We start from the raw sequence: 19,419 nt of genomic DNA, 5'->3' as shown, positions 1-19,419 counted from the left end.
TTGCAATTAAAGGCAATGCTGTAATGAACAACCTTGGAGTTAAATTCCTGCCCACTCGACAGAGACTATCTATAGGACAAAGGTGTGGAAGTAGATTACTAAGAAAAAAATTTTATTTCGCTTTCCCCAAATTTTCCATCTAAAGGCTAAATCATTTTATACTCCTACTTGCACTGCATGAGAGTTCCCTTTCTCCAAACTCCTGCCCCCAATTCTGTGTATCATAAATCTTTTGTATTTTTCCTACTTAAACAGGCAAAAATGTTATTATTCTTCTTTTCTAATTGTTTTTTCACTGATTATCATAGAAGAGTAAATACATTTTGTATATTTATTTGTAATTTAACTTTTCTTTTTACATACATTGCCCAAGTTTTTCTGTGCAATATATTGCCCATTTTTCCACCTTTAAAATTGAATTCTTTGTCTATTTCTTATTAAAATATGAGTGCTTTATATTATATAGATTATGTATCTGTCACCTAGCTTCAACCATATTTTCCTTTTCTGTGGATTATATTTTAACTTTGTCTATGGCATCTTTCATAATACAGAAGATTTAAATTTTATGGCTTCTGTGTTTTGAATTTTGTTTAAGAAAGACTTCCTCAACCTGAATACTATAGTCTGAAATAACCTTAATTGCTTTGATTAATACATTTTCATCTTTTACTCATCTTGAAATTATTAATATGTTATAAGGTAAGGATAAATTTTGTGATGTCCTCATAATTCTCAAGAGTCCATTTTAAGGTGCTCAGTTTGTATCTTAAAAGATCAAAACACAGCTCTAAGCTGCAGCATTCTGCCCTCTGTTTCTTTTGAACTCTCCCTCAAAAGGGAAAGTCACATTTAAATGAGAATATCCTGATTTAGTCATCCCCAATAGATGGAACAATCTAGCAATTAGAAGTGGGTTGGGTTGCCTATAATCACTCTAAGAACTGGTTCTCTTTCCCCTCCCCGCCCCCTTGCCCTACCCCAGATAGCTAAATTCTTAACTGAAGTATTGACATTATGAAAAGTGTCAATAAAGGCCACTGAATTGTACAATTAAGCTGGGCGAGTCACAAGGTGTATGAATTATATCTCAGGAAGGCTGTTTAGAAGTAAAAGAGAGAGAGAGACGGGACAGAGGACGGCAGGCACAAACACGCCCCACATTCCAGCGCACCCTCTGTTGACATCTGCTTCTCCTCAGGACAGTCTTCAAAACCGTGCAGTGTTTGACCTCGACAGTGTCAGCCTGATAGCCTTCTTCTGGTCTCAACATTTGTGTTCTCTTTTTGTTACTGTTTTGATTCTTACCCTGGCTACCTTACTAAAGTCACTCAAAGGCTTAGTTGTCTCCTCCATGAGATAGTAGATCCTCTGGGCATGAACTGTACCTTGTCTCTATCCAGCATGAAGCATGTTGTGGAGCTTAGGTAGGTCCCCAGCTCTCATTTTCACGCAGAACTGAATTGCTTCCTGTTGTCGACAGTCAAGAGGAAGAGTCCAACTGGGCAGAAGGGTGAGGACGTGAAATGTGAATTTCATGTGGACTTCATTTGCCATCTGCTTGCCCTCTGGATGATGTAAGAGCAGACAAACCACCATGACAAATATTTTCAAATGAGAGAGAGAGAGAGTTCAAGAAGCAGAGGGGCTTGACATCCTGCCCATGGTAACCCAGAGTGAGCAGATCACTGTCTCTAAACACAGCAGATAAGTGAACAGAGAGGCACTGGAGGACAGGGGCCTCTTCCTCAGACCCAGATTTGGCCCAACCCAAGTGTGCAGCAGCATGTGTTGCAGAAAAACCGGAGGAGAAGCAGCAAGGAAGCCTGTGTGGCGTCCTAGTCAGTTTCCTCTCCTGGGGCTGCGTGACCATGCAGAGCCTTTGCTGGCCCTTTTCTCTCCTCTCTCTGTCCCTGTCTTTGCCAGTTATCTTACAGGTGTCATCCTTTCCTGTTGAAGCTCAAAGGTCTATCTGTCCATATTTGGCACCATTGCTTCTCTTTCCTTATTTGGAAAAAAAAATTTTATTATGAAAGCCATACATTTTATTAAGGAAGAATCCCGAGAAAGTCAATTGTTAATGCTTTGTTGTGAATTCTTTGAGAGCATTTTCTATATAGAGTTAAACCATTGGGGGTCACATGATCTATGCATCTATCACTTCACATTTTTTATTCATTGATGTATCATGGACATCTTTTTAATCAATACATACACATCTGTAATATGCTTGTTACTAGATGTACCATCAGAGAAGGCAATGGCAACCTACTCCAGTACTCTTGCCTGGAAAATCCCATGGACTGAGGGGCCTGGTGGGCTGCAGTCCATGGGGTTGCTAGGAGTCGGACACGACTGAGTGACTTCACTTTCACTTTTCACTTTCATGCATTGGAGAAGGAAATGGCAAGCCACTCCAGTGTTCTTGCGTGGAGGATCCCAGGGACGGCGGAGCCTGGTGGGCTGCCGTCTATGGGGTCGCACAGAGTCGGACACGACTGAAGCGACTTAGCAGCAGCAGCAGCAGATATACCATAATTGATTTAATAAGTCTCCTCCTTTTGGATACTTCGTGCTCAGTCACTAAATCATATCCAACTGTTTGTGAACCCATGGACTGTAGCCCTCCAGGCTCCTCTGTCCATGGGGCTCTCCAGGCAAGAATACTGGAGTGGGTTGCCATTTCCTATTCCATGGGACTCTTCCTAACCTAGGGATCAAACCCATGTCTCCTGCATTGTAGGCAGATTCTTTACCACTGTGCCATTGTAGGTTTTTTCTAGTTTTTCACTGCTATAAATGATACTGTAAGAAACATTGTTCTAGCTAAACATTTGATCACATGTTTAGCAGGTATGTAAGGTAAATTTCTTGGCTATAGAGTCCACTTTTTCCTTCTCAAGTCCCACAGCAGAGGAAGAATGAGGTTGCTCTTGTTTAGCTCCCATTCTTGGTTATTGATTAGACAGATCCAGTTCTGATGATATTGATATATTTCAAAGCACAGACACAATTGACTTTTTCCAAGTCTAGTGAATCTTGCAGCCCTGCCAAGCTTAGGTTCCACTGAGTTCTTCACATCTTCCAAATTTCAGTGATAGATGACTCATCCAGGTGAGTCTTATTTTCTTAATCTCCTTTTTTGATCTGCTTTCAAGACACATAATTATTGTTTTTCTCAATCCTAGGAATTTTTTGATGTGTGGCCAGTCCTGATGGGGGAGGCTCCACCCTACGCTGGTCCCAGGACTCCGGATGGAAGGGTAGGTCTCCCTCTGGCCTGTTCCGTATGAACAAATGTTTAATGAAATATCATGTAAGGCACTGTAGGCCCTGCTGAAGTTTCTCTACCACATAGGTATTTATCTCTTCTGGGTTGGGTCGTCACCTTTGAAATTATGGTAATTCCTCACGATTGCTCAAGCCCTGTATTTTGCAAGGTGTTTTTAATATCTCCCTGGAGTTTCACAACAACTTGGTGGGACTGACAGAAGAGGGAAACTATTCTTATTCCATAGATGAGGAAAGAAGTCCAGAAAGATCAAGCAACATACTTAAGGACTCACTCAGCAGAACTGTAGATTATTAAAGATGTAAATAATCTCAAAATCGAATATAGATGTACACGTTGATAGCCGGAAAGTCATTTCCAGTCAATAGATATATATGTTTAGTTATGAAAGTTTTTTAATTCTTTATTTCCAACAAGTGTCTAGATTCTCAGATTCTTTTGAAAAGGTGGCAGACCATTCAAAACTGCACAGCCCCCCCACCCCCATCCCACAGGTGAAATTTGATTGGAGCTGAGTAGCAGCTGCCTCCTTGCAACCTGGCCTGAGCTCCCTAGTTTGCCACAGTCCCCCTGACTCCCTCTTGTGTACCCCTGGCTGCCTCCTCTCATTTATGTCTCTATTAGGTCTCCCTTGGCATTTCAGTGTGCAACCTCTGGCCTCCTACTATTGCTACATTTTAAAGATGAGACATAAACACTTTAGAGAAGCTGTAATGAAATACGTGGGGATGCAAAGATGAAGCAAGGTAAACAGACCCGGCACTCAAATGGCCTATAGAACCTAGAATGACTTTAGCTGAGGCCACATAGAATAAGTAAGCAGCATAGCTGTGTCCTGAATTGAGCTTTAGTCCAGTCATCTTCTCACAAAACCTTCCAGGCTGTCTGAAACAGTATACCATTTCTGCTAGGAGGCCTGATTCTCCCTAGCCAACACTAACCCTACCCAAAATAAAGGACAGTGTGTGTGTGTGTGTGTGTGTGTGTGTGTGTGTGTGTGTGACAGACTTTATTTAACCTTAATTCAAACTCTAGGTATTCAGATTAATACCCTGGCTGTGTTAGTTTTCATTCCAATCCCAAAGAAAGGCAATGCCAAAGAATGCTCAAACTACCCCACAATTGCACTCATCTCACACGCTAGTAAAGTAATGCTCAAAATTCTCCAAGCCAGGCTTCAGCAATACATGAACCGTGAACTTCCAGATGTTCAAGCTGGTTTTAGAAAAGGCAGAGGAACCAGAGATCAAATTGCCAACATCCACTGGATCATGGAAAAAGCAAGTGAGCTCCAGAAAAACATCTATTTCTGCTTTACTGACTATGCCAAAGCCTTTGACTGTGTGGATCACAATAAACTGTGGAAAACTCTGAAAGAGATGGGAATACCAGAACACCTGACCTGCCTCTTGAGAAATTTGTATGCAGGTCAGGAAGCAACAGTTAGAACTGGACATGGAACAACAGACTGGTTCCAAATATGAAAAGGAGTACGTCAAGGCTGTATATTGTCACCCTGTTTATTTAAAGAGTACATCATGAGAAACGCTGGGCTGGATGAAGCACAAGCTGGAATCAAGATTGCAGGAGAAATATCAATAACCTCAGATATGCAGATGACACCACCCTTATGGCAGAAAGTGAAGAGGAACTAAAAAGCCTCTTGATGAAAGTGAAAGAGGAGAGTGTAAAAGTTGGCTTAAAGCTCAACATTCAGAAAACGAAGATCATGGCATCTGGTCCCATCACTTCATGGGAAATAGATGGGGAAACAGTGGAAACAGTGTCAGACTTTATTTTTTTGGGCTTCAAAATCACTGCAGATGCTGACTGCAGCCATGAAATTAAAAGACACTTACTCCTTGGAAGAAAAGTTATGACCAACCTAGATAGCATATTGAAAAGCAGAGACATTACTTTGCCAACAAAGGTCCATCTAGTCAAGGCTATGGGTTTTCCAGTGGTCATGTATGGATGCGAGAGTTGGACTGTGAAGAAAGCTGAGCACCGAAGAATTGATGCTTTTGAACTGTGGTGTTGGAGAAGACTCTTGAGAGTCCCTTGGACTGCAAGGAGATCCAACCAGTCCATTGTGAAGGAGATCAGCCCTGGGATTTCTTTGGAAGGAATGATGCAATAGCTGAAACTCCAGTACTTTGGCCACCTCATGCGCAGAGTTGACTCATTGGGAAAGACTCTGATGCTGGGAGAGATTGGGAGCAGAAGGGAAAGGGGACGACAGAGGATGAGATGGCTGGATGGCATCACTGACTTGATGGACATGAGTTTGAGTGAACTCCGGGAGTTGGTGATGGACAGGGAGGCCTGGCGTGCAAGAGTCGGACACGACTGAGCGACTGAACTAGACTGAACTGTGAGCTTCATATACACACCAGAAAAGATTTCAGCCTTGGAATTGACAATGTCTGCTGTGCTTTATCCAAAATGACCTTTATAATCTGCCGCTGTCCGGTTTCAAACTACTATTTTGCCCATACAATTTCATGTTTTCATTTTGGAAGACTAAGTCTGCAAGACTAACATCACATGCTACTGTCAGAAAACTGTTTGGGGACATTTTTCCTTTTTAAGTACAGCTTGCTGTATTGACATAATTGAGATGTTACTACTGAGTTTTCATCAAATTCACATATGAGCTGGTTTTGTTTCTTCCAGAAATTTAGAATTTTAGGAACTAGGGTAGAGACCATTCTAGCTTTCAAACTCCACCAACCTCAGTTAGTTTCAATTTCCTGGGCTGCTTTAATATTCAGCTCTCTGAGCTGAGCCCTGTGGTCAGAGATCATTTCCAACTCCAGAAGGCCTAGAGAAATATCAGGCCCTATCTAACTTATCTGGTTCTTCACTCTTGAGGATCCCTATCTTCAAGATTGAACTGAAGATGGAGGAGAAGACACATTTATATGTTTGAGTGAGGCCCTTTGCTGTTCAGTTGAAACTACCACATTGTTAATTGGCTATACTTCAATATAAAATAAAAGGTTAAAAAAAAAAAAAAAGATTAAACTGAAGAGGACATTTTCTCACTAAATTCCAGCCTAAAAGGGATGCCCATCATCTGATCACTTCAGAAGCTTTAGTTTCACTGAGGTGACCAGCACATTCATGGGCAAAACTTTTCTTCCCCAAACCCTCCTCCACCTCACGCAGCAATGACTCAGTCCTTGCAAGAGTGTGAGATGTCAGGTTGCAATGGAAAAGGCCAGAAGACAAAGAACTTTGGTCTTAGTGGGTTGCTACCCTGTAGGGTGAGCTTGGTCAAATAACCCCTTAGGGTCTCCACTTTCTCTTCTATGGAATGCTGTCACCGAATTTATCTCCAAAGGCAGTTTGATATTTAGGACACAGTTGATGAGGAAAACACACAGAGGCCTGAGCCGGGGCCCAGACACAGCAGGACAGGACTGGACAAAAGCAGATCTTCTGGAAAGAGCATAGGGTTGAAGGGAGAAAGACTAAATTCAGGTCCCTGCTCCAGCAGCTGCCTGTGTAGCCTTGGGCGCCTCTCTGAGCCTCCCTTCCTCATCTGGAACACTCAGGAAATCAAGCTGACCTAGGCAGCCCATGGTAGCTAAAGCGAATCACACTGACTTGGTAGGCACTCCGACAACGATGGCAACGTAAGTCTCACTCTCTGCTGGGCGCTTCACCTGGAGTCTGTAATATACTCTTCTCATCAGTTTATGGAGGAGGTATCCAGGTAGCTCAGCGGTAAAGAATCTGCCTGACAAGCAGGAGACATGAGTTCAATCCCTGGGTCAGGAAGATCCCCTGGAGAAAAAAATGGCAACCTACTCCAGTATTCTTGCCTGGGAAATCCCATGGACAGAGGAGCCTGGCAGGCTACAGTCCATGGGGTTGCAAGAGTTGCGTCTATTGGATAGTAGAGGACATTAAAGGCTTAAAGGGGAAAAACCATTTACACAGTTTCAAACCCTGGATGCTTTTCTTTCAGGTAACTATCATTGCAGTCAGGCTGTTTAACTTCCCCTGTTGCCTTCTAACATCACTCTCACAATTGATCTGCCATGTTCACGCTAGAAACACAGTTTCTGTCTGGATTTTGACCAATTAACCTCCCTGAATCTTGGGTCTGAAGCTCTCCCAAAGCAGCTATACTTCACTTCATCTCCTTTTAAAAATAAAGCATTGTATGTGTGTGTGCTTTCATTATGAAAAACAGCTACGTAGTCTTCATAAAAAAACAAAAATGGCACTTCTTTTAAAACTGGTATATTTCCATGCATGATGATCTGGCTCTGGCTATATCTGGCTCTTTCAAAGACCCTGTGTTACAGTGTCAGCTGCTTAGGTGCAAGGTGACAAAGGCACTCATTGATGGCTTGGTTTTGATTTTCCAAAAGCGGGTGGACTCATACATGAATATGGCCTTGAAAGTAACTTGGCTGAGCTACAGCGTGTGGAAAAAGTTTTATTTTTCTAGAGAACACTGATTTTTCTGTTGCTCTCTGCGAAGGTAAAACTGAGTCTTATGTAAGTTTAAAAGAAAAAAGTCCATCTCTCATCTTTCTGAAGGAACCTGGTAGAGACCTCTGGGTAGGGCAGTCTACCAGGCTCAGAGAGCCAGCAGGTTGCCTGGGGAACAGTGAACAGCCCAGGTCCAAGGACAGATGACCATGAAGCAAGAAAGCCATCTCTCCAGCCAGAGGAAACAGCTCTGCCAAAGGCTAAACAGATTTCTAGAATTGCCCGTAGGATATGACTTCATAGTTTTAAAATGTTCTTAGCACAATTTGTTTATATGTACTGAAAAAGTAATACATGAGAACAGAGAAGAGCTCACACCATACAAAAGGGCAGAGTACAGAAATCCAGCCTGCCTTGAGGCAGCTAGGCAGCCACTATGTGTGGTCTATCTTTCTCAAATGTCTACGGATATTTCTGTATGTACATATATAAGCTGGGTTTAGAAAAGGCAGAGGAGCCAGAGATCAAATTGCCAGCATTCATTGGATAATAGGGATTCCCCAGGTGGTGCTAGTGATAAAGAATCTGCTTGCCAATGCAGGAGACATAAGAGACAAGGGTTTGATCCCTGTGTCGGGAAGACCCCCTGAGGGAGGGCATGGCAACCCACTCCAGTATTCTTGCCTGGAGAATCCCATGGACAGATGAACCTGAAGGGCTATAGTCCATAGGACTGCGAAGAGTTGGACATGAATGAGGCAACTTAGCACTGGATCATAGAGAAAGCAAGGGAGTTCCAAAAAACATCTACTTCTGCTTCATTGACTACACTTAAGCCTTTTTCTATATGGATCACAACAAACTGTGGAAAATTCTTCAAGAGATGGGAATACTAGACCACCTTACCTGCCTCCTGAGAAACCTGTATGCAGGTCAAGAAGCAACAGTTAGAAGTGGACATGAAACAATGGACTGGTTCAAAATTGGGAAAGGAGTACATCAAGGCTGTATACTGTTACCCTGCTTATTTAACTTTTAGGCAGAGTAATCCTGGGATGACTGAATCACAAGCTGGAATCAAGATTTCCAGGAGAAATATCAACAACCTTAAATATGCAGATGATACCACTCTAATGGCAGAAAGTGATGAGGAACTGAAGAGCCTCTTGATAAGGGTAATAGAGGAGAGTGAAAAAGCTGGCTTAAAACTCAACATACAAAAAACTAAGATCATGGCATCTGGTCCCATCATTTCATGGTGAGTAGAAGTGGAAAAAGTAGAAGCAGTGACAAATTTTATTTTCTTGGGCTCCAAAATCACTTCAGATGTTGACTGCAGCCATGAAATTAAAAGATGCTTGCTCCTTGGATGAAAAGCTATGACAAACCTAGACAGCATATTAAAAAGCAGAGACATTACTTTGCTGACAAAGGTTCATATAGTCAAAGCTATGGTTTTCCCAGTAGTCAGGTATGGATGTGAGAGTTGGACCATAAAGAAGGTCAAACGCCAAAGAACTGATGCTTTCAAATTGTGGTGCTGGAGAAGACTTTTGACCGTCCCTTGGACTGCAAGGAGATCATTCCAGTCAATCCTAAAGGAAATCAACCTTGAATATTCATTGTAAGGACTGATGCTGAAGCTGAAGCCCCAGTACTTTGGCCACCTGATACAAAAAGCCAACTCATTGGAAAAGCCCCTGATGCTAAGAAAGATTGAAGACAAAAAGGGATGAGGACAACAGTGGATGAGATGGTTAGATAGCATCACTGACCCAATGGTCATGAATTTGAGCAAAATCCAGGAGATAATGAAGGACAGGAAAGCCTGGTGTGCTGCAGTCCATGGGGTCTCAAAGAGTTGGACATAACTTAGTGACTGAACAGCAACAAATGTATGTATTCCACCACCACCCCACTTTGACAAACGTGATGATTCTATTTTGTGCCGTACTTTCCCACCTGAGAATATTTGGCATCTTTCCCTATCAGCACAGATACAGCTCTGGAGACAAGCACCCACTATGCACAGGCACTGTTTTTTAATCATCTCCAAGGGATGGACACCAGCTATCTCTAGGCTTTTTAAAGCAGTCTGGCTGAGAGCCCTAGGTGGGGAAAACAATGCTTTTACCTATGTTTGGGTATATATCTATAGGGTTTATTAGCATATGTAGAATTACTGAGTCAAAAATATGGCATTTTAGTCTATAAAAGGCTATTCATGCTTACTATCCACCTATAGTCTTAGACTCAAAGCTGGAATGGGCTTTATGGATTCCCCAGTGCAGTGTTTTAAATTCCCGGATTATCTTTAGACACCTAGGTTTCCACAGTGGCTGCCTCAGCGAGGGGTGAATGGGGCAGTAGAGGACAGGACAGGGAGTGAGGGAGAACCCAGAGATGCAGGATCTCGAGGTACCAGACTCTACTCCCATCAGGGTGGTGTTGCTTTCCTCTGCTTTCTAGGAGTAGGGCCTATGCTTTGTGAGGAGAAAGAGTTCTGCTACTTGATACTGATGATAAACAAGTACCACCCATCTTACAGCTGGGGCCCAGAGAGGACACCAAGTGGAACCAAGACCAGAGCCTGAGTCTTTGCACTGTAGATCTATTCCTGACTCCATTTCATCATGCTTCGGGGGGCATCTGGCCTCCCCTTGCATGCTTCCTGCTGCAGGGAGTTCCTACCTACCCTGGAGCAGCCATGGGTGCTCTTAAAGGGTTAAGTCACTGTAGCTGCTTCAAACGCTGAGCACTGAGGGGCAGAGTGTCTCCTTCTCCCTCATGATCCTGCAGGTCACAATTGCTTCTCAACTAGGCACCTTGACTAGATGAGGAATTTCTATTTGTGGAGGTTCTGGGTCAGGTGGCCTGGGTGGGCTCAGATATCTACATTTTAAACTCTAGGGCGATACTTCTCAAAATGCCTAAGTTAAGGAATAATTTTTTTAAATTTCCAATTCATTTTGGACTAATACTTTTCATGATATGATAAAAGTCTATATTTGAAAAAATTGTCTTCTAAACATTTTAGAAGACATACAAAGTGTTAAGTCTTTTAAAAATTATTAGTTTCAGCAGACATAACCTAACTCAGTCAAATTGCTATAAAATTTTCTAAACACTGACTGCCAATTTCTGTTTTTATCTCATCATAGAATAGTAATAAATAGTGTACAGACTGGTACCAATCCAGGGACTGCACTTTGAGTAACCCTGTTCTAGGTGAGGGTGATACAGAGAGGAATACACTATTTAAGCTGATGAACCTTAAGTGATACAACAGAAAGAGCTCTCAGCCTGGAGTCAAGGGCCTAGGTTCTGATCCTGGTTCACTGTCTTATAATAAATGTGTCCTTTCCCCTCTCTGGGTCTCAGTTTTTGAATTTGTAAAATGCTAACATGCCTACCACATGTAGGTGTTTAGACATTTTAATAAGGTAATGGATTTTTCCCCAATTACATTTTTCAAGTAATTAAACAGATCTACTGTAAGAGACGGAGAAGGCAATGGCACCCCACTCCAGTACTCTTGCCTAGAAAATCCCATGGATGGAGGAGCCTGGAAGGCTGCAGTCTATGTGGTCGCTGAGGGTCAGACACGACTGAGCGACTTCACTTTCACTTTTCACTTTCACACATTGGAGAGGGAAATGGCAACCCACTCCAGTGTTCTTGCCTGGAGAATCCCAGGGACAGGGAAGCCTGGTGGGCTGCCGTCTCTGGGGTCGCACAGAGTCGGACACGACTGAAGTGACTTAGTAGCAGCCCTGTAAGAGAATGGGGGTTTTAATGGTGCAAGGAGATAGGAAGGAGGGAGGAAGTGGAAAGTGAGTGGGATGCATAGGGCATGATTGGGAAGGGCAAGTCTGAAAGAGCTGATGAAACAGAGAGAGGAGCTGAGTGAAGGAGGAAGGAGCTGTGACCATGAAGCTGACTCTGCATGGAGGATGGCTCGGTTAACGATGATGCTAATGGGACAGGAGCCCCCTTCCATCTTCCTCTCTCACTAGACTCCAGTAGTAATCTTTTCTCGTTGTACTGAACCCCAGGCCCCCTCGGAACACTTCCTACTCCTTTTTAAAGCCCCAGATCCCAGCCCCTGCCTGGCCACTGTGAGCTGGCTCCAAGGAAGAGCAGGATGAATCTTGAGACTCAGCTGACAGTGAGCTCTAGGAGCACTGGGACACGGCCTCAGCAGGTCAGGCCAGTGCTTCTGGAAAACCACAGGGCACAGGGGAAAGAACAAAGCCTTTCTCAAGGACACACTCCTGCTGGAGTTCTGTCTCAGACTCTGAAAGTATATATTTCTCTCTCTTCTGCCTAGGAAATCAACTTTTACAAGGTCATTGACTACATCCTGCATGGCAAAGAAGACATCAAAGTCATCCCGTAAGTCTCTTCTCCAAACATGCAGAATCGCAGGCGCATTAGTGTCCATAACATACTCATTCAAAAATCAACGCTCACCAAACCCAAGAAGGCCACACACTCAGGCAGAGCAACAAAGAGACAATGCAGAAGGGTGGGAAAGATCATGCAGGCTGGAAAATGAGGCTGGATTCTTAGTCAGCTGCTGTGAGTTCAAGTCCCAAGTTTCATTCCATAGAGAGGCCACTATGGAATGAGACCATGGATCTGATCAGGGCTTTTCAATGGTTTTCTGTTGGAGGCTCATCTGGGGCCTAAGGCAGAGGGTGAGGGAAAGGCAGGAAGTTAGCAAAGGAAGTGATTCAGCCCCCAAGGAAAGCTTGCTGTCTAGTGTCTTTTTTTTTTTTTTTTTCTGGTTGCACGATGTGGGATCTTAGTTCCCCAGAGATTGAATCTGTGCCCTCATCAGAATTCCCCTCTAATGTCTTATGTGATCAAGGAGGATAATGCTGCTGCTGCTGCTGCTGCTGCTGCTGCTTCTGCTGCTGCTAAGTTGCTTCAGTTGTGTCCGACTCTGTGCAACCCCATAGACGGCAGCCTACCAGGCTCCCCTGTCCCTGGGATTCTCCAGGCAAGAACACTGGAGTGGGTTACCATTTCCTTCTCCAATGCATGAAAGTGAAAAGTAAAAGTGAAGTCGCTCAGTCATGTCTGACCCTCAGCAACCCCATGGACTGCAGCCCACCAGGCTCCTCCATCCATGGGATTTTCCAGACAAGAGTACTGGAGTGGGGTGCCATTGCCTTCTCCAAGGAGGATAATGAAAAGGCTGAAATCCCAGAGGGTGAGGCCTCCCTGCAGGTGGTGGGGCCTCAAAGGCCATTTTAAGATTCCAACAATCAAGAATGTTTTGCATATAAGCTTGAACTTTTCGGCCAGGAGAGCATGCCCCAAAACTCAGTTGGCTTTTTACCTATTCGAATCCTCTGAGAGTGCTAGGAGCCATGCCCACAGTTCTATCTGAGGCTTGGCTCTTTCCCAAGTGAACTTCAGACACCCTGAGGCCAGAATCGGCCTCTGTGGAGAGCTTCACCTCTCCTCCCATTTCTGGTTCAAATGAAGAGATTTATTGCAAGTCACCTCAATCCTTAAACAGTGGGTGTGAGAGGCCTCAACTGTTGCCAAAGAATGTTGATCCTGATGAGGGATGAGAGATTGCTTTAAGTTCTGGAGTTTCTGGGTTTTCTCTGTTCAGTCCTGTTTACGCAACAACTAAGTCTTTTCTAAATTCATTTCTTTTTCTTTTTTCTTCTTGTCAACGGCATACTCTGCCCCCATCCTGTCTTCTGACCCCTTCTCTAGAGGTGCTGGTTTATCAGACTCATTGTCTGTGTTTGGAGTTATCACAGGTCACAGCATTCCCCATCTCACCACTTCTCACCAAGCATCACATCCTCTAGTCTCTGATAACATCCACCTTGCTGCCTTCTACGGTGGGGCTGTATCCACACTGAACTTAATATAAATTCCCAGAAGTAACTTCAAGAGATTATACTATGATGCAACACCAAAACAAAAAGCAGCTTTGAATGGCACAGAGACAGGAGAAAGATGCGAGATGTGATAAAAACCTAAATCTAAATGCTAAGAGAGCTCTGTCGGTATTCATAAATAATTTTAAGTTCAAAAAGCTTTGTATTACAGATTAACTGGCAGAATATTATCTCTCTCAGGTGTGTATAAGAAACGGTTCTTGGGAATTTCCTGGAAGTCCAGTGGTTAGGACTCTGCACTTGCACTGCAGGGCTCAGGCAGTTAAGATCCCACAGGCTGGGTTCTTCTAATAACTGATGAGCTCCATCGATATATGAAGAAATACCATATATCCTCTTTACAAGAGACCTAGCTAAAAGATCATACAGAGAAAATGAAAGAATGAACAAAAGATATGCCTCACAAATGATAATCAAAAGAAAACTGATGTAACTATGTTACTATCAGATAAAAATGGGTGTCAAGGTACACATTAGTAAAGATAGTAACTTCTTAATGATAAAGGGGTCAATTCAACTCGACTTTCTGGGAAGAATTTACAAATGTGTATATGCTTAATAATGTGGCCTCAAAGAGAAAGCAAAAACTGACAGAAACTTAAGAATGTATAGACAAATTCATGTTTGCTAATTGATACAGCAGACTAAAATAAACAGAATAGAGAATATTTAAATAAGATAATTACCAGCAATCTAATGGATATATACATTAATAGAACATGACATCTCACACCCAAACTACAGAACACTCAGTCTTTTCAAGAATACTTGTGCATTTATGATAACTGGTGATATAACAAACCATAAAACAAACCTCAAATGATTGAAATCATACAGAGATGTCCTCTAGTCACAATGAAAATATGCTAGAAACTAATAACAAAGAGCTAATTAGAAAAAAAATCTTTATATGCTTGGAAACTAGAAACTACTTTTATGAAAAAATAAAAAGGAATATACTTCCATATATCCATGGATAAAAGAAGAACTCAATGGAAATTATTATATTTTCTGAACTAAAAGAATGACAATATCACATGATATGTGATAAAACCAATGTGATGCAGTGAAATCATACCTACGGGGAAATTTACAGTATTACACTTTCATACTAGAAAATAATAAAAAAAATAAAGTAATAAACTGTGTACCAAAACTATATCAGCCAGGGCCCCAACAGATACTAGGTGTCACATTTAAATTAGGGTATTTCGGGACTTCCCTGGTGGTCCAGTGGCTCAGACTCTACGCCCCCAGTGCAGGGGGCCTGGGTTTGGTCCTGGTCAGGGGACTAGATCCCACATGCCGCAACTAAGAGTTTGAATGCTGCAACTAAAGATTTTGAGTGCCACCACTAAGACCGAGCACAGTCAAAAAAGTTTTTTAATCAGGGTAAATCAAGGAGGGTTTATTTACAAAGGGATGAATTACAGAGGTGTGTATGGGTGGAATGAAGGAAACCAACCACAAGAGAATATTTTAGTAGTAAAGTTGTAAGCACTTCTGGGCCCCAAGGAAATTTCTAGAATGTGGTGAGGAGAAATACTCATATAGAGCAGGCCATCATTAGAGAAGTGCAGACAAAACAACCTCAGAACAACGCTGCCAGGGGAACCCAAGGAAATAAATAGCCTGACCTTCCTGTTCTACCGCCCTGTAGTTTTGGCCAGGTCTCCCCTTCAGTCTAAACTCAGTCAGAAGCTAGAAGCCCAGACACCCCGTTGATGAAATCCACACGGACTGGCCTCCCGTGACAGGGAGGAGCAGGTTGGAAGTGGCTCTGGAGGGGCAGACAGGAGCTATCCATCACATGATCTCAAGAAACTAACAACAAGCAAGCATACCCTTCCAAAACAATAAAGATAAGCCCAGAAATTAATTAAATATTAACAAAATACTGAACAAATGCCAAAAGTTGGTTTCTTGGACAGATTAATAAAATTGATGAATTTCTGGCAAGACTGACCAAGAAAAATAGGGACTCGAATGAACTGTATTAGAAAGGAAAAGGGTAATAACCACAATCATACAGACACTAACAGGATACAATAAAAGGATATTATGCCCAGAATATTTTAAATCTAGATGAAAGAGGCAAATTCCTATAAAAATAAAACTTACTAAATATAAATTACAAAGAAATAGAAAATCACAATAGTCTTATAACAGTAAAATATATTAAAACCCTTCCACAAAGACATTTCAGGCTCAGATGCCTTCAGAGATGAGTTTTACTAAATATTTAAGGAAGAAATAACACAATTCTCATACAAATTATCTAAGAGAATAGAGAAAAAAAAGTGACTAGTATAAACTTGACACCAAAACTCAACAAAGTCTGTAGGAAAGAGGAAAATTCATACCAAGCTTACTTGTGAACCTAGATGCAAAGATCCTAAAAAAATTTTAGCAGATAATAACTAAAAAGGGTTATAAATCATGACCCAATTGAATTTATTCCAGGAATGCAAGGCCAACATTAGAACAATCAATCTATAAAATCTGTCACATTAACAGAAACACGTTATAATTATTTCCATAGAGAACTTTATTAATCTAAAAGTATATATTTTTTTAATGTCTGAAAATACTAAAGCATTGACAGAGACATGGAGCAAAGGGAACTCTAATATACCACCAATGGTGGTGCAAATTGGATTTTAGAAAACAGTCTGGCTTTCTCAAGTAAAGTTGAAGATATGCACATATTACGACCCAGTATTTCTACTCCAGAAATACCACATGGAACTGAGAGCACGCACACACCAGAGTGTTAGAATATTCATATTAGACTCACACTAACTGGGAGGGATTGGGAGCAGGAGGAGAAGGGGATGACAGAGGATGAGATGGCTGGATGGCATCACTGATTCAATGGACGTGAGTCTCAGTGAACTCCGGGATTTGGTGATGGACAGGGAGGCCTGGCGTGCTGCGATTCATGGGGTCGCAAAGAGTCGGTCACGACTGAGCGACTGAACTGAACTGAACTGACTGAAGGGGAATGTCCATCAACAGTTGAATGCATAAATTATATACAATCTTACAAGGAAAAATGGTTTAAGTCTATCAAACAAATGAATTACAGCAACACGAAAAAGAAGTCCAACAAAATAATGCATGTACATTGAATGATTCTACCTGAATGAAGTTGAAAAATACGTGAAACAGGGTTCAGGAAACCAGGTGGTAAAACTCCACAGAAAAGCAAGAATCCTAAAGTTGGGACAACCGTTCCCTTTGGGGTTCAGGAGAAGGTTGTGAGTGGAGGGGCAGGTTAGGGGTTTCCAAGATGCCAACAGGTTGTTCAAGTTTCATAGGTGTAGTTCCATAGGTGTTCACTTCCAAACAACTGGAGTTCTTAATACATTTTTCTGTGTATTTTTAGCAGTAAACAAGTAAAAATATACCATATAAAATAAATATGCTATGCTATGCTATGCTAAGTCACTTCAGTCGTGTCCGACTCTGTGCGACCCCATAGACAGCAGCCCACCAGGCTCCCCCATCCCTGGGATTCTCCAGGCAAGAACACTGGAGTGGGTTGCCATTTCCTTCTCCAATGCATGAAAGTGAAAAGTAAAAGCGAAGTCGCTCAGTCGTGTCCGACCCTCAGCAACCCCATGGACTGCAGCCTTCCAGGCTCCTCCATCCATGGGATTTTCCAGGCAAGAGTACTGGACTAGGGTGCCATTGCCTTCTCCAATATAAAATAAATATATAAATCTAAATTGTGATATTGCTGTGTATGTTAGTCACTCAGTCGTGTCTCGCTCTTTGCGATCCCATGGACTATAGCCTGCCAGGTTCCTCTGTCCATGGAATTTTCCAGGCAAGAATACTGGAGTGGGCTGCCATTCCCTTCTCCATGGGATCTTTCTGATCCAGGATCAAACCCAGGTCTCCTGCAATGCAGGCAGATGCTTTACCATCTGAGTCACTTGGGAATGAGGGATAAATAAGTATGCAAAGCACCTAGCTTAGTGCTTGGCATGTGGTAGGAGCTCATCCTAGGAGGGTTTCCCTCACTCTCCACGGTATTGAGCAACTCACTCTACATAAGGACTGGTGGAGGGAAATGATGGCATCTAGTTTTGCTCAGCAGCCAATAACCATCTGTTGGATCAATTTTGTCTCTTAGAGAGCATGAAATCCATATAACGGATTTGTGACTTTTTCCTCAATGTCTACATTTGGGCATTAAGATGCTTAGCCAAGATTTGGGGCTTGATCTTGGTGGGGGTGGTACTTGGAGCCACCAGAGGGAAGAGGGAGGATAAGATCCAGTTTCAAGTTTTTAGTCCGTCTGTCCCCACCTCAAAAGTCACCACTGTCTTTGGTCTTGACAGGAATCCTCCTCCAGACCACTGGGCTTTAGTGAGCGGTCTCCCCACTTATGTTGCCCAAAATGGCCTGGTAAGTAATATAACATTGAAGGGGGAGAGTTTTGAATCAGTTTTTGAATCATTCTTCTTAATGTTGAAGAGTGAAGGGATTTCAGATCAAGAGAGTGGGAAAAACTACGGGAAGCATGGATCTCTCAAAGCCTGATTCTCTTGTTTCTCAACTCACCTGATGGCTGGTCCAAGGGGATGTGCAGAGAATTGACATTTGAATAAACATGAGACAGAGAGTGTAAATCTCCCTGACAACCAAAGATACTTATGCAAATATCAGGGATAATGTCATGACTGGCTGGTCCACGAGGCTCACCACAGAGCAAGACCCAGCCTCTTATCCCAGAGACCTGGTTGCCCCTCCCAAGCTCCCATCCCTACCACATTTCTAACCACACAGTGGAGCTCAAATGCTGTCTCCCACATGCCCTACCCACAGGGTCCAGGGTAGCGTGACAGCATCCCCTGCCCTCGAGAGAAGGGCCATGGGTATTAGCAGCACATCACCCCTGAATCTGAGGCCACTCATAAAGATACAGAGGTATCTTTTCCCAGGCACACAGTACACAGTGCTGTTCATGTATCAGGGTGTTTATTTACTGGGCATTCTCTATGTGCCAGGTGCTGTGGTTGGCTGTGGGGATACAAAGATAGATGAATCAAATACTTGCTGTCCTGAAGCTCGTCATCAAATGGGAGACATCTTTATGAACAGATATTTATATTATAATGCAATAGGGTCACAATAAAGATGTACATGGTATATTCTAGGAATACAAAGCGGGGTGGGGGGGCATCTAAACCAGCCTTTACTTTCCACGGTGTTTTGGTATGAGTTGAGTTTTAAAATAAATAGGGGTAAGGCAGGTAGGGACCAGGAAGCAACATGGTGGAGAAAACAACACGGGCCAACAACTCGAGCTTGGAGGTTGGGAGCAACATGGTGTGTGCAGTTTGGAGTAGCTGGAGTGTTAGGTTTGAGACAGGAAGATGGCGAGAGATGAGGCTTGAGAGGGAAAAAGGGAGGGGCCAGACCACAGCAGCTTGGATGCTAGATCAAGAGGGTGGAACTTTAATCCACAGGTGACAGGTTTTTAAGTAAGAGGTTGACACAATAAACTTCATTTTAGAAAGAAAATTCTGAAAGCTCCCTGGAAAATAGGCCTGAAGAGACTTAAGATTGGAAGCAGAGAGAAAAGTATGTCATCACAAACAAGAGATGATGAACATCTCAACAAAGGCAGAGGCAGTAAAGAACACTAAACAGCCACAGAGTGCTGATGATAAGCCAGGCAGTAAATACATTTGGTCATTTAATACTCACGACTCAAACAAAGACGAGGTGGAGAGAGGA

General features: G+C 42.7%; 1 protein-coding gene across 3 annotated transcripts in view; it reads left to right on the top strand.

The window, feature by feature from the left end:
• PDE6A (phosphodiesterase 6A) overlaps positions 1-19,419 on the top strand; it is a 123,841-nt gene that overhangs the window by 65,580 nt on the left and 38,842 nt on the right. For all 3 annotated transcript variants that reach the window (NM_001001526.2, XM_024993841.2, XM_059887933.1), the window contains 3 exon segments: positions 3,189-3,263; positions 12,072-12,136; positions 18,018-18,084. In NM_001001526.2, the coding sequence (NP_001001526.2) occupies positions 3,189-3,263; positions 12,072-12,136; positions 18,018-18,084 (207 nt within the window).

This window comes from Bos taurus, chromosome 7 (assembly GCF_002263795.3).
Source record: "Bos taurus isolate L1 Dominette 01449 registration number 42190680 breed Hereford chromosome 7, ARS-UCD2.0, whole genome shotgun sequence".
Lineage (NCBI taxonomy): Eukaryota > Metazoa > Chordata > Mammalia > Artiodactyla > Bovidae > Bos > Bos taurus.
The sequence above is the reverse complement of the archived record's forward strand: the minus strand, read 5'-3'. Positions and strand labels throughout refer to the sequence as shown.